Raw genomic sequence first — 12,960 nt, 5'->3', positions numbered from 1 at the left:
ACATTGAAATCATTATGAAGTCGAAGGCTTTTAGGGCCGGCATCCATTGTTCTTTGTGGGTTTTGGGGGCTCTGTGGCCATGTTCTAGAAGAGTTTCTTCCTGACATTTTGCCATACATATATATACTTCATTCTCTGAAGGTGCCAAGGAAGACACTCTTCTTGAACATGGCCACAGAGCCCCCAAAACCCCATCAAAAACCCTATTAAAATTATTAACCACGCTGAGGAATATCTGTATTGTATTTATGTAGAAATGCTAGTCCTCTTTTTGGCAACTGCTGGGGTGACAATCCCATGATTGTGGACTGCAACTCCCATCAGCCCTCTGGCTAGCATTGGCACCATTTCCTTGCCGCACATAGACACTCGCAGGTTAAAATCACTTACAACAGTCCGCTTTTATTAGTAGTAGTAGTGCGAAAAATACAGAAACAACCGAACGCCGCGTCTTTAAAGTGAACAACTGAAGACGTGGGTCTTTCAGGATTTATCCCCTTCCAAGGAAACTCACACCCAAATGAAAGGGAGCAAAAACACACACACACAACCTCTGTTTACCCTATACTTTCTTCCAGTAACAATGTTTTCCAAGTACAATTATTGTTATTATTGTTATTATTGACCTCGGCTAAAGCCTAGCTAGCAAAAGGAAACAGCAGCATGACCCAGAAAAAAGCATGTTGTAGTGGGATGCGAGGGGCTCTGGACACCCCAATATTAGGGGCACCTTAGAGCATGATAGCACTCTTTCAAACCTGCCACCCAGGAAACGTGGGTACAATGCCAGCGCTGAATATTAACACAGATTTGAATTTAAAGTTGCTTTTAGGGTGGAAAGGAAACCACAGAATCTAAGCCAGGGGTGGGCAATCATTAGGGAAAAACTGGTCCTTGAAGCAACTCCAAAGCCTTTAATAGGGTTTGGCTCCCTAACATCCCCTAAAGGGCATGGGGGCAAAACTGCCATGTTTTGGTCCCTCCTTTGACCATTTTGGGCCCCAAGGAGAGCTTCTCACGTTGGCTTCCAGAGCCATTTCCCCCATGCTTTCCCCAGCCCTGACCTCGACCCATGTAACACTGGGGTTATGGCTTCCCTGAGCATTGGTCCCTGGCTGGAGGAGGAGGCAATCCAACCTTGTGAGTTAGTATCTTGGGACCTCTGGCCATGAACGTGTGACTTTGTCACCCCAGTCTCCCAGCTCAGCTTCGTCCTAACGGAAATACAAGAGCGATCGTGGGGTGGAGTGCCCCATTTATTAGTGCTACAATCCCAACCGGGAGGAGGATCCATTAGTGCAAAAGGACTGGAGGCAAGAAAGAGGCAGCCGCCTTTGACCTTCTTAAAATAAATAGGAATTATCAAAGGGAAAGAAATACTGTCAAGTGTTAGTCCTCCGTGCTCTCTCTATCTCCACTAAAAGAAATTCACCCATTAATACTTATGGGATTATCTTACATTAGCTTAGTGCCATTTCACTAATATACCTCAGTACTATAGGTCTAAAAAAGGAAAGGAAAGGAGATGACAAAGGAAGAAACGGTTCCGATATATCTTGGCATTAAAAAAGAAGCCCACTCAAATGTTGTAGTCGGTGATGGGAATTGACCTAAGAGAAATGTCACTACAGCAAGAAACACCGCAACTTCCTGATGCATTTCCAAACCTAGAAGAGCCCTACATTTGCCTGAGTTTGTTGGGTCCTGAACTATGCTTTTTTTACCTTGCAAGCGTGCCTTCTTGACTTCCAAAGAATTAGCTCAGGAAGGCCCAACTTGAGAAACAAGGAAAGATTCAGAGCCAAGCCTTGACCTGTTTTGGAGAAGCTAATAATTTTCATCATCTCAAAAGCCATGTTCCAAGATGACCGCCTCTGCCCCATTGCAGCCTTACAAAATCCAGCTGCGAAGGAGACACCCCTCTATCTAAAGGCAGGACTGGTGCAAGGATCATGGTATGACTATGGCTCTACCCTAATCCCTATGGTCAATAGCATATGGGGAGGGAAGGTTGTCTCCTATGAGGGCATGGGGCCAGATCCGTCACTCTCCATGTGGCTCATGACAAATTAGTTGCCAAGTTTAGTGGATCAGGATAACCTGTGATTAAGGTGGCCTAGGTTCCCATCTTAATACTGGAGGGAAAGACAATCAGGAGGCAATTCTGGACCTATATGAAGTGGAGAGGCAATGACAACCGAGCACCTAATCCACCACGGCAGAGCTGCACATCGTGTTCATGCCACAGGCGCGGCTGCCCCGGTACAAGTAGTAGTAGCCCTGAAAGAGACAAGAAGGAGGAACATTGGTCAAGGAGCTCCCATCTTGGAAGGGCATTCCACACTGAGGATGAAACAACAGAGAAGACCTTGCTGCCACATATTCCCTCAAACACAGAGGAAGGTCTCAAGGAAAAGAAAGATTGGGAGGGCAAAGACCCCCAGGGCTTACCTCTTCTCCCCAGTCTTCACCCCAGCTGTTCTTGATAGCCCAGAACGGTATAGTTCCACCTAGAAAGAAGGAGGGAGAGAAGATGCAGCCATCAGTGAGAGGCATGCCAGCTATTAGCTAGTTCCTGACTCTATTCCTGCTTTTGAGACACTTGCAACACGCAACACAAAGCAGCCACTTACGTGTCCCATAGCCAACCAAGAGGACTGCGTGGTCTATCATCCACGGATTGCAGAGAAGGAAGAAGGGATGGGAGACTCCCTTCCTGTAGAACTGTAGGCGGAGGGAGAAAGAAAGAAAAGGATTCAATTCTGGACTCCATACGAAGATCCATGCCCATGTTCTACGGGGGCCAGATTGGTGGAGATGTTGGATTCATTCCACCACCAAGTTAAATATCTGGCTTTTTATTGACACCTTTGGGCCCTCACTGAGGCACCCACCCAGATCTCTACACATGCCTGGGGTTAAAATAGTTTCAATTTTTATAAATGCAGATCTTATGTTATAGGAAAGGATAGAAAGATTTTTAATACTGAAAATATTAAATATTGAACTTATATTAAGAAGATAAATACTGTGATAAAAGAAAGAGACAGAGAGAGAGAGAGACCTCACACTCCCTGCAACAAGACAGGCTCTCACCTGCATGGCAAAGGCATTAAGAGCGATGGAGATGGGTCCGTTCTTTGCCAACCAGGCCGCAATCTCTGAAAGAGAGAGAGAAAGGGAGAAAGCGCATGAGTGATGCCACTGGAGTAATGCGCAGACATAACAAGACAGAAGAGAAATTTTTCTGCGTTCACCCCAATAAAAGATAATAAAACTCTATCCTCAGTATGACATTGCTTCAGATATTTAAAGATGGCTGTCATGTCACCCCCTAAGCCTCTACTTCTCTGAGCTAAACATAGCCAGCTCTCTGTTTTTCCTGACGAGGCTTGGCTTGCAAACTTGTGGTCACCTTGGTCACCCTTCTTTGAATTTAAAGTACAGGCAGGCTGTTTATTAATGTGAGTTCATATAACACAGGTTCACTTTTATGCATCAGAAAAGATATGTTCTCCATCGGCCCTTTAGTCATGGCGACTCTATGGTCAACCTCCATGAGAAACATAGCATTCGCTATTATCCACTGTAAGTCTGGGAATGTTTCCCCCACAGATTGAGGGTTGGACTGCACTCACCTTTCTCATCCCGGGAGATGGCCACAGAACTATTGATGTAAACAGCCACCTTGTCCTTGGAGAAGTTGCACCTCTGCTCATAGCCCTCGTAGCTGTAGTCATGCTCAGTCTCCAGGCCACCTGGGGAGAGGCAGGCAAGAGACAGAACATGGCAAAGAAGTCACAATTCAGTTGAGGAGGAAGGTAAACAGCTGCTAGAAGATAAATAGTAAGCTGTTGTTCTTTGCCACCACCGGACTCACCAAGTCCCTCGATGGCCTCATAGGCATTGGACGGCAGCCCTCCTCCACAGGCCTGGTCCAAGGCATCACAGTCCAGCAACTCTGCGGAGGGAGAGAACAGGCAAGGAATGAGAACTGAGCAGCGGAGATTAGTTTTGGTTAGTGCCAAAAGTGCGGATTGTTGAAAACTGGGAGATGCCTATAGTTCTTTGGAGGTTCAGTTCAACTACTGGCTGTGAGGGATGCCGACTCCATCAGTGAAAGGTGTTCCCCCAGGTGCATTACTGACCACCAATGATGCTTATGCTATAGCAGTAACATGTGTCCATGTTCAGCATCAAATGAGGTCTTGAGACTGCCTGGAATAATACCCAGTGTGCCAAGTTCTGACCACCTACCTTGCTCCGAGAGAGAGACCAAGGATCCCTTGTTGAGAAACCACTGTCCTTCTACATTGCCTGTGACAGAGAATGCCCAGCAGGAGCCACAGCTGCCCTGCGAGTCAGGAGAAAAAGAGGGGAGATGAGGGAAGGCTTAGTAAAAGAAGCCCAGTCTAGTTCAGAGAGGAAGGCTGCTCTGTTCAAGAACTGAGAACAACCCAGAGCTCCGAAGTAACAAGGTATGAGACATGTAATTAGTTGTAACAACATTTTCTGATCAGTGTGGTGACTCTCTCTGTGTGCACGCATGTATGTTTTAAAGTAACAGAAAGTAGTGAGCAGCACAGTACTTTTTCCATATCACAACCACCAACAACAGTGGATTATTTTTTAAATCTTGCAATGTGTTAACAGTGGATGGAGGGGAAATAGTTCTTAAGAAGAGAAACCATCACATCCTCTGGGGCCCAGGCTAAGCCGCCATGTATCAACTCTCCACTTCTGAACAAGAAGGACTGGTGAGCACATAGGGAAACTAACCTGGTCCTTGACCCCTGTGACAGCCCCATGGTCCCGCCAGTCCCATTCCTCTGGCATGGGGTCGCTGGGAATGGTGGCTGCTTTCATTGGCCGGACTGGCAGCTTGGACAGCAGCGGGTTCAGATACATGGAGCGGAACTCCTCCTCTGGAAGGTGACAAATGCAAGTTATGCCCTGAACATCCACAAGATAAAGGAAAGAGTATCAGATGCTTCATTGCTTGCAAGGAGTGTTAACTCCAGCTGCCATGCCTATAAACATCCAGAAAAATGGGGAAAGAGATAGCAGGGACTGCCCTGCATCCCACTGCACTTATCCAGGAAGACAGTGTAAGAGAGGGAGGTTTCTCTCCAGAGAATTCCAGCAGGAATGGGGGGAATCCCCACGGATGGGACAGGAGGAAGATCTGAGCAGGGTTTTAGCTTGGCTTGTTCTTGTTTTTCTGTGCCCTCAAGTTGAATCTGAACTATGGCAACCTTCTCCTAAAATTTTCTTGGCAAGATTAATTATTCAGAGGTTTGCCATTGCCTTCCTCTGAGGCTGAGAGAGTGGGACTTGCCCAAGGTCATCCAGAGGGGTTTCAGGGCTGAATGGGGATTTGAACCAAGAGTAGGGAATCTATTTAAGAATACACCTTGGAGAGAGTTCTTTTAAAGCCTGGGATTAAAACTTGGGGTCAATTCATTGCCCCAATAAGATGGGAGACTCCAACCACCAGGAAACGTCAGGGAGAAAGCAACATGTGTAAAGCAAAGGAGAACTTGGTAGTCATATCTTTTCGCCTACCTGTCAGGTCACTAAATTTGGTGACTCCGTACTCCGCTGTGCCCCGGTCCAGCTCTTGAATGACTTGGGCCTTCTCCAGATTCTCAGCAAAGATCCGGAAGCGTTTCTCAGCCTCTGAGCAAAAAGGAGTCCGGAGAAACAAGAACCCATTAGGAGTACAGTTGGATCCCATATCCGTGGAGGATACGTTCAAAGACTTATCACAGATAGCAAAAACCAAAGGTAACAACAAATGCTATATTTCTGCCAGACGCTGAACATACAGTTGTGCTGGAGAGCCCTTGCCATGTGATCTACACTAACCAGTTAGGAGTTGGCCCTATGAAATGGGGACACCCTTGGGTCCTCTTATGTGCCCCCGTGTCTTTCTGCAGTCAATCCTTTTGTCCAGTACTCACCCCTTTTGTCCTTGTAGCTCTTCTTGTAGGTGGTCACAAAGTCCTTGAAGCGGGAAACCAGGTGGACAGAGGCATTCTGGGGAAGAAAAAGACCTAGGGCTGAGAAATTGGGAACTGGGAGGGAGGTGGCCCAACTTAAAAGAACTGTCAGAGAACCTGTGCAATGGGCCTGAATCCAGAAGGAGAGGGATAAGGGCAAGGGAACCCACCTGCAGATGCCTCTCCTCCTGGGAAGACTCCTCGCCATCTGCACCCAGAACCCTGGGACGAAGCACTTCCCAGGTTCCCAATTTTGCCACCTGAGCTACTTCAGAGGGCTCTGGAGGAAGAGACAAGTGGGGCAAAGCCAAAGTGAGAAGGACCCAAGCACCAAACCCACAAGACCCCTGCAAACCTGATACTCCTTTTTACCTGACAAACCATTTACTTATTCAGTTTATATCCTGCCTTTTTTCCTGAATGAGACCTCAAGTGATTCACACATGAATCAAAGCAAGGCGCATGAATTAAAAAGCTAGTAATAGAAAGGGTTTTAAAACCAAACACTAAACAAGTAACAGGCATGTATGTCGCCAAGGAGAGCCCAGCCTCTGTCTCCTTCGGCCCGTTTTGCCTCTGGCTTGTTTTCACAGGCAACATTTCTCAACTGGATGTTTCAGCCTGGGTGGCGTCAGCTTATGCTGCCAGTTCAGGGAGAAGGTGAGGCTTGGGCCTGGCATTTACGCTTCAGGAGGTCTGAGTCAGACCCGACTTACCAGCCGGGCGGCACTCTTCCTTCACCAGCTGCTTCCTGCCTGCCCAGGGCTGAATCCAGACTTCAAAATGACATGACTAGGCAGAAAAGAAAAACAGAGACAAGTCGAATGTGCATTTGAGGCACATGAGCACAGAAGAGGACAGGCAACACACTGCAGGAACAGCGCACAGTTTAACTGCCATGGATCCATGCTGGGGAATCCTGGCACTTGTAGCTTGGTGGGACATTGAGCTTTCTCTGTCAGAGAGCTCTGATGCCACAACAAGCACCAAATCCCACAGAGCCATGCCAGTTAAAGTGATGTCAAACTGCATTACTTCTGCAATGCGGGTGCAGCTTCAAGAACGTCCTGGGGCAGGACACTGGCTCCCTAGACCACTGTCACCTATTTTAGGGGGACAACTGGGGTTCTGACGCTTTCCTGGAGGAGTCAGAATGCCATCCCAGGAAAACAATTTGGCAATGGTGTGCCTTTTCCCCCTCCCCTCTCTGCTCTAGGGTTCTTCTCTCCAAGCTACAGCGAGGATTATCTGTCATCTGACAGCCCCACTGAGCTGGCCTTGTTTGGAGAGGAAGTTCAGGTCACAAGATAACATGCGAAGGGAAAGACGGGTTGAGCGGGTAACTCCATGGAGAGCATTCCTAAAAGGTCAGAGCCATCACTCTTTATTGCTGTTTGCAGGAAACCTGGACGCAGATCTGAAGAGAACCTGCAAGGCTCCCATGTTTCTGGACAACCAAACACTAGAGCTGATTCCTGCAGAGCTAAATCAAGCATCGCAAAATCAATCGCAGGGAGGCAAAGACAAGCCTTTCTCGGTGGCTGCCCCATATAATGTGGTTTCAAAGAGCTGGTTCTTACCACTTGTTCTGGCTCTCCTGAAGGGACACAGTTGGCTGCATCCTGGCTCCTCCTGCATTGATTCTTCAACAAGGTGATGTCCAGGTAATACTTGATCCCATTCACCACCTGCAAGTAAGAAAAGAGGTTGTAGGTACACCTGCCATACACAGGAGCTGGGGCTGAACAGAAGTCTTCCAAGTCTCCTGGGAGCGTCCGTTTTGTGGCCCCTGGGTGCACCTTCCCTTGACGTCACTGACCTCGATCTCTTGCGCCTTAAATAGGAAGCGAATTAACGCCTTGGCAATCTCTTTGGCTCCTTCGCTGCAGGTCGGCACCCATTAAAATCAAGACAATGCAAGGTCAACCCAAGACAATACAAGGCCAAGGCTTTTTAACGAGCCAGAAGCCCGTTAATCGGAGAGGAGACTCTGGGAAGGCTTTGCGCACGTGCCCAAAAGGAGGCGCTTTAAAGCCCTTGACGGCGACCAAATCCGCCCAGAGTAATTACCCCAGAATAAGTGGATTGCAAATCCCATAACGAGATGCTGCTCAGTCTCCGCTTGAGTTGGAATTTTTAACAAGCTTCACTCACCATAATAGAATCCATGGATGTTTTGTCTGCAAACGCTTTTGGCTCCTGGAAACAGGAGCATTGCATTGTCTCAAAAGGAGCGGGAAGAAAGAACGGCTGCTCAGCAAGTCCCAAACTCTAGTCCTCCAAGTGTTTTGGACTTCAACTCCCAGAAGCCCCAGCCAGTTTGGCCAACGGTCAGGGATTCTGGGAGCTGAGGTCCAAAACTTCCGGAGGACCAAGGTTTGCGTCCAACAGTCAAGGCAGGACTTGGAGAGCCATGATCTGCCAGCCTCAGCCACCGGACCCATACCTCTTGCAACCCGGCCTACCTTGCAGGGCTGTTGTGAGGATAAAGGGGGAGAGAGCCATGCAAAGGCCCTGGGTGACTTTGGGTGACCTACCTTGCAGGGCTGTTGTGAGGATAAAGGGGGAGAGAGCCATGCAAAGGCCCTGGGTGACTTTGGGTGACCTACCTTGCAGGGCTGTTGTGAGGATAAAGGGGGAGAGAGCCATGCAAAGGCCCTGGGTGCCTGGCCTACCTGGCAGGGCTGTTGTGAAGGCACCTCGCTGGAAGGGCTTAGAAATGCGTGCCAATACAAATGTAAACCAATAAAGAAACCAGCGGACATAATAATAGTTATGATCATTACTCTTTCTCTTTCTTCCTTACCCACCTGGGTTTTGGCGGAGCGCAGCGCCCAGAGGGAAGGCTCCCCGGCTCCTTCTCCTTCGCCCTCCAGGAAGGCCTGGCCCAGAGCGAAGCGAGCCGCCTCCCTGACCAGGCCGCCCTTGGTGACGTCCACCTCCCTGGCCCCTCCGACCATCGTCGCCGTTGAGGCGGACACAGCCATGAGCAAAACGACACTCAAAAGAACCATCACCGCCGCCATCCTGGCTCAAACTGAGGAGAATCCGCTCTGCAGGGCCACCCCACTGAGAAAGGGGCGGGGCGAGAGAGCACCCGCTTTGGTGATTGGCCCAGCTGAGGAAAGGCACGCCTCCACTCCCAGCCGGCACTAGCTGGATGAGAAAAAAGGCGGATCCTCCAAGCGGCGACGCCATTTTCTCCTTTAGCGATGGTGAAAAAAGGCGGGGTTTGAAGATGCTGGCGTCACCGCCCAGAGAGGCGTGGTACTATTTACATAGCCCCGCCCCTCATTTCACGACCTTCTCTATTTATTCACCGTTGCAATAATAAATATATGCATAACCTTTGAAATGTTAAATAGTATTTATTAAAGGGAAAGGCCTTCAATGGGTGCATCTGCGCTGTACAAATAATATAGTTTGATACTGCTATAACTTCCACTGCTCCATGTTACAGAAAACCTGGGATTTGTAGTTTGGCACCAGGACCCTTTGGCAGAGAAGGCTAAAGCCCTTGCAAAAACTACAAATCCCATGATTCCACAGAGGATGGCTCTGCAGCATTTAACGTGGCCTCTGAAGGCATCATTTCCACAGTGCAGATGCACCCGGAGCCTCTGTGTGCGGTTGTTTTGGACTACAGTTCCCAGAATCCCCCATAAAAGACGAAGACTCCTCAGTGGGGGGACCCTGATCCCTTCATCCTTTGGGGGAGACGAAGTCCCAAAGACCTTTCCCAATTCTCAGCCACCCGTCAGCTTTGTCCAATTCATATCTGTTGGACTCTAACACCCATCATCCCCAGCCTAACGTATATATCTATAGGAACCTTTTACACACTCTCTGGACACCTGTCATGTCTTTTTAGATTGTAAGCCGCTCTGAGAGCAGGGTATAAATACTCCAAGTAAATAAATAAATACACCCATCCATCCCTCCATATTTACGGCTTTGAGATCTGCGGATTCGATTACTATGTTCTCTAGGAATATCTAGGTCCTCCTCCAGTGCAACTCTATGGTGAACTTAAACTAAAAATTGCATTGAAAGACCTATAGAGACCACTCTCCTAGGCCTTTGTAGCTCCTCCAGTGCAGTTCTATGGTCAGTGTCTGTCGGACGTTGGCCAGAGTTGCACCGGAGGACCTAGAGATTCCTAGAGAGGTCTAAAAACATGGCATTTTGGTTATTTGCAGGTTTCCCTTATTCACGGGGTTCTTGTGCTCCTAACCTTAGCGAAAGGGGAGGGACAAGTGTATAAGCTGCCCTGTTTCTTGGGGGAAAGGCTGGTTCTGAATGAAATTAGCTCAGGTTTCTTTCAAGTCTCACTCACCCAGAGGCTGCCAGCCGAAAAGAGACCCAGGGAAGGGGAGCGAGATTTGCGACCCAATCATCTGAGCCTCTTCCATCCTGACAAACAGGTTAGAAACCCTCGAAGATCCCTGTTTGGTGAGTTTGGACTTGCACAGAACCATCAATCCACCAGACCCGAATTCACAGCCTTTGTTTCTTCCCTGATGTGACATCTTTGTAAGTGTTGTGTGCAAAGCTTGAACATTTTCTGGGAACCTCGAAGGCTCAAGCATCTTTAACAGTCTTTGTAAAAAGCTACCTCAAACATCATCAACAGGCAATATTTGAATTGGTTTGAAAAGGGCTCATTGTGCCGTGAGACAGAGGTCCAAAACACATTGCAGAAATAGTCCAGTCTGAGACTGCTTTGACTGCCCTGGGAATCCTGGGGATTGTAGTTGGCTGTGGCACCAGAACTCTCCAACAGAGAAGGCCCAATGTCTCACAAAACTACAGTTCCCAGAATACCATTGAGCCAGGGCAGTTAAAGCGGTCTCACGCTGGATTATTTCTGCAGTGTGTTTTGGACCAGAGACTAATAACTCACCCATCCCACAAACCCAGAAGGAGGGACTGTATTCCTAATACTCTTGACAAGAACATTTTGGGGAGCGTCAACTCACTGTTTGGAGTCCAGTGATGGTGAACCTATGGCATGTGTGCCAGAGGTGGCACTCAGAGCCTTCTCTGTGGGCACATGTGCCATTGCCCCAGCACAGAGTTTGTTACTAGAAAGCCAGAGGGACACAGCACTTGGCAATAAAGAAGTGGGTTTTGGGTTGCAGTTTGGGCACTTGGCCTCTAAAAGGTTCACCATCACTGGTTTGGACTCTCTCATCCCTTCCTTACCTCCACCAAGGTGCCCACGTGGCCCACCCACCAACCACCAAAATTACTTTTCAAGCCACACTGAGCAAACACACAGCTGATTTTTATTGTTTTAAAAACAATGATTTGTGGCGCCTGCCGTTTAAAAGCAGGTGGTATAAAAGTCGTGTGGGGAGAACGGGGGGAGAATCAAAGAATGGGGTTTGAGCCAGAAACGTGACAAATACATCTCTCATTTTCAAGAAGAAATCCCAACACTAAACCTCAAAACCAAAGGGGTGCGGAACTCTCCCCCGATAACTGCAGGCTGAATAATAGCCGAATCCATGCGAGGAGAGAGCGGAGGGGGTCCTTCAAAGCCGCATAGAAGAGAACAAGGTCTATGGGGCTCTGAATAGGAACGTCCCCCGCCTTTCTCAACCTTCTCCCCAGAGAGGCTTAGTTAGATTTAAAAGGCAGCCACACTTTTGATTTGGGTAACAGCTTCCACAGACCCTTGGCGGATGCTTGTAAAGGAGTGAATAGGGGTTCTGGAGGGGGTTGGAAGGGAAGGCTGGGCCTCTAGCTAACCACCAAAAAGCTAACAGCATCCCCCCAACTCAGGGCGCTTCCGGGGTTCACAAGAAGGCGTCGCACCATTCCCGCAGGCAGCCGTAGCAGTCCCTGGATTGCTTGGCGTTGGCCCCGCAGGTGTCCTTCAGCCATTCGCGGAAGTTCTCCTCGTCTTTCCTCAGCACCAAGAACTGCCCAAGCACCACGTAGGCCTGAAAAAGAGGACAGGGACAGGTGAGACAATGGTGACCGTCAGCCCAGGGCCGGCAAAGAGAACCACAAAGCATCTCAAGACAAGCAAAGGGTTCGCCTCCAGATGGCAGGGCTGCAGCTGCAGTGGTGAAAAGGGCTGGGAATGGCAGTCACTCACATAGAAAAGGCCCATGGTTTGCCCAACCCTGACCTAGCAAGATGGCAGCTTTCTTTCAAGGGGAAGCACCTATTGCCAAAGCCATGGCTCCTGGGCTTTCCTTGCCCTATTTGTTGCTCTTGGCTGCCCCGTTTCCCTGCCCAGGGCCAAGGTACCTTGTCGAAGCCTTGGTCCGCCAGCTTCTTGCCCAGGACGTCTCCGATGCCGGCCAGAGCCCCGACGGGCTTCTCCCCCATGGGCTCCGCCACGAAGTCCCGGTGCTTCTGGCTGGTGGTCATTCTGGCTGCAAAGGAAGCCCAGGGAGTGGTCAGGGGCCATAGACTACAAGAGGGTCACCTCCACCAAGGACCCTCAGGCTCCAGTCGGCCAGGATTCAGTTACAGAACTCAAAGACATAGCCGTGTTCGTCTGTAGCAGCAGTTATATCAAGAGATTTGGCAGCCCCTTTGAGACTCACTGGAAGAAAGGAGTCGGCAGAGGAGCTTTCTCTTCTGAGAGTGCCTCTTTAGGGCTTGAAATGCACGAAAGAGGCCCCCCTCCTCGCCCACTGGGGATACTGGGGGATACTGGTGTCCCCCTAAGTCCCTCCAGACCCACTCCCCGAGCCTTACCTGCCTTCGCCGTCTACTCAACCGTCGCTCCCGCCTCGCCGCGCTTCTACTTCCGGGTCATAGGTCCCATTTTTAAGGCTCCGCTGAAACGCCCCATTAAAAAAACAGAGGAGGACGCTCTAGGCTTGGACGGCGCGTCTCTATGGCTGGCCCTAAGCGGGAAAGGACGCTCTAGGCTCTCGAAGCGGGTTTCTATGGTCAGCTCGCAGAGGGAGCTTTGCTATGGTCACGTGACAGGGAG

At 49.3% G+C, this 12,960-nt stretch overlaps 2 protein-coding genes across 2 annotated transcripts; both read right to left on the bottom strand.

Moving 5' to 3' along the window:
* Positions 1 to 382: 382 nt before the first annotated feature.
* Positions 383 to 9,055, bottom strand: LOC149302177 (cathepsin F-like). The gene is made up of 14 exons (XM_089483098.1): positions 8,813 to 9,055; positions 7,583 to 7,690; positions 6,719 to 6,794; positions 6,173 to 6,282; positions 5,964 to 6,039; positions 5,566 to 5,679; positions 4,780 to 4,925; positions 4,258 to 4,354; positions 3,881 to 3,961; positions 3,639 to 3,758; positions 3,097 to 3,161; positions 2,634 to 2,724; positions 2,452 to 2,510; positions 383 to 2,280 (listed from the first exon to the last, which is right to left on the bottom strand). Exons 1-14 carry the CDS (start codon positions 9,026 to 9,028, stop codon positions 2,206 to 2,208), a joined length of 1,434 nt encoding a protein of 477 aa, XP_089339224.1. The 5' UTR covers positions 9,029 to 9,055; the 3' UTR covers positions 383 to 2,205.
* Positions 9,056 to 11,268: 2,213 nt separating this feature from the next.
* On the bottom strand, positions 11,269 to 12,848 carry LOC149302176 (barrier-to-autointegration factor). The gene is made up of 3 exons (XM_089483109.1): positions 12,720 to 12,848; positions 12,264 to 12,391; positions 11,269 to 11,950 (listed from the first exon to the last, which is right to left on the bottom strand). The coding sequence occupies exons 2-3, from the start codon at positions 12,384 to 12,386 to the stop codon at positions 11,804 to 11,806; spliced, it is 270 nt and encodes an 89-aa protein (XP_089339235.1). The 5' UTR covers positions 12,387 to 12,391; positions 12,720 to 12,848; the 3' UTR covers positions 11,269 to 11,803.
* Between the last annotated feature and the right edge of the window lie 112 nt (positions 12,849 to 12,960).

This window comes from Sceloporus occidentalis, unplaced genomic scaffold, assembly GCF_023333645.1.
Source record: "Sceloporus occidentalis isolate IW3139 unplaced genomic scaffold, rSceOcc1.0.p SCAF_20, whole genome shotgun sequence".
NCBI classification, from domain to species: Eukaryota; Metazoa; Chordata; class Lepidosauria; order Squamata; family Phrynosomatidae; genus Sceloporus; species Sceloporus occidentalis.
Note: the sequence above shows the minus strand (reverse complement) of the source record. Positions and strands in the feature narration are given on the sequence as shown.

Excerpts from the sequence above, each read along its gene's own strand:
- LOC149302177 (XM_089483098.1), bottom strand. The coding sequence starts at position 9,028 with ATGGCGGCGGTGATGGTTCTTTTGAGTGTCGTTTTGCTCATGGCTGTG. Across the intron at positions 4,355-4,779 it reads TCACAGGGGTCAAGGACCAG|GGCAGCTGTGGCTCCTGCTG; the intron begins GTTAGTTTCCCT and ends CCTGACTCGCAG. Across the intron at positions 2,511-2,633 it reads CTTGGTTGGCTATGGGACAC|GTGGAACTATACCGTTCTGG; the intron begins GTAAGTGGCTGC and ends CCTTCTTTCTAG.
- LOC149302176 (XM_089483109.1), bottom strand. The coding sequence starts at position 12,386 with ATGACCACCAGCCAGAAGCACCGGGACTTCGTGGCGGAGCCCATGGGG. Across the intron at positions 11,951-12,263 it reads CGGACCAAGGCTTCGACAAG|GCCTACGTGGTGCTTGGGCA; the intron begins GTACCTTGGCCC and ends CCTCTTTTTCAG.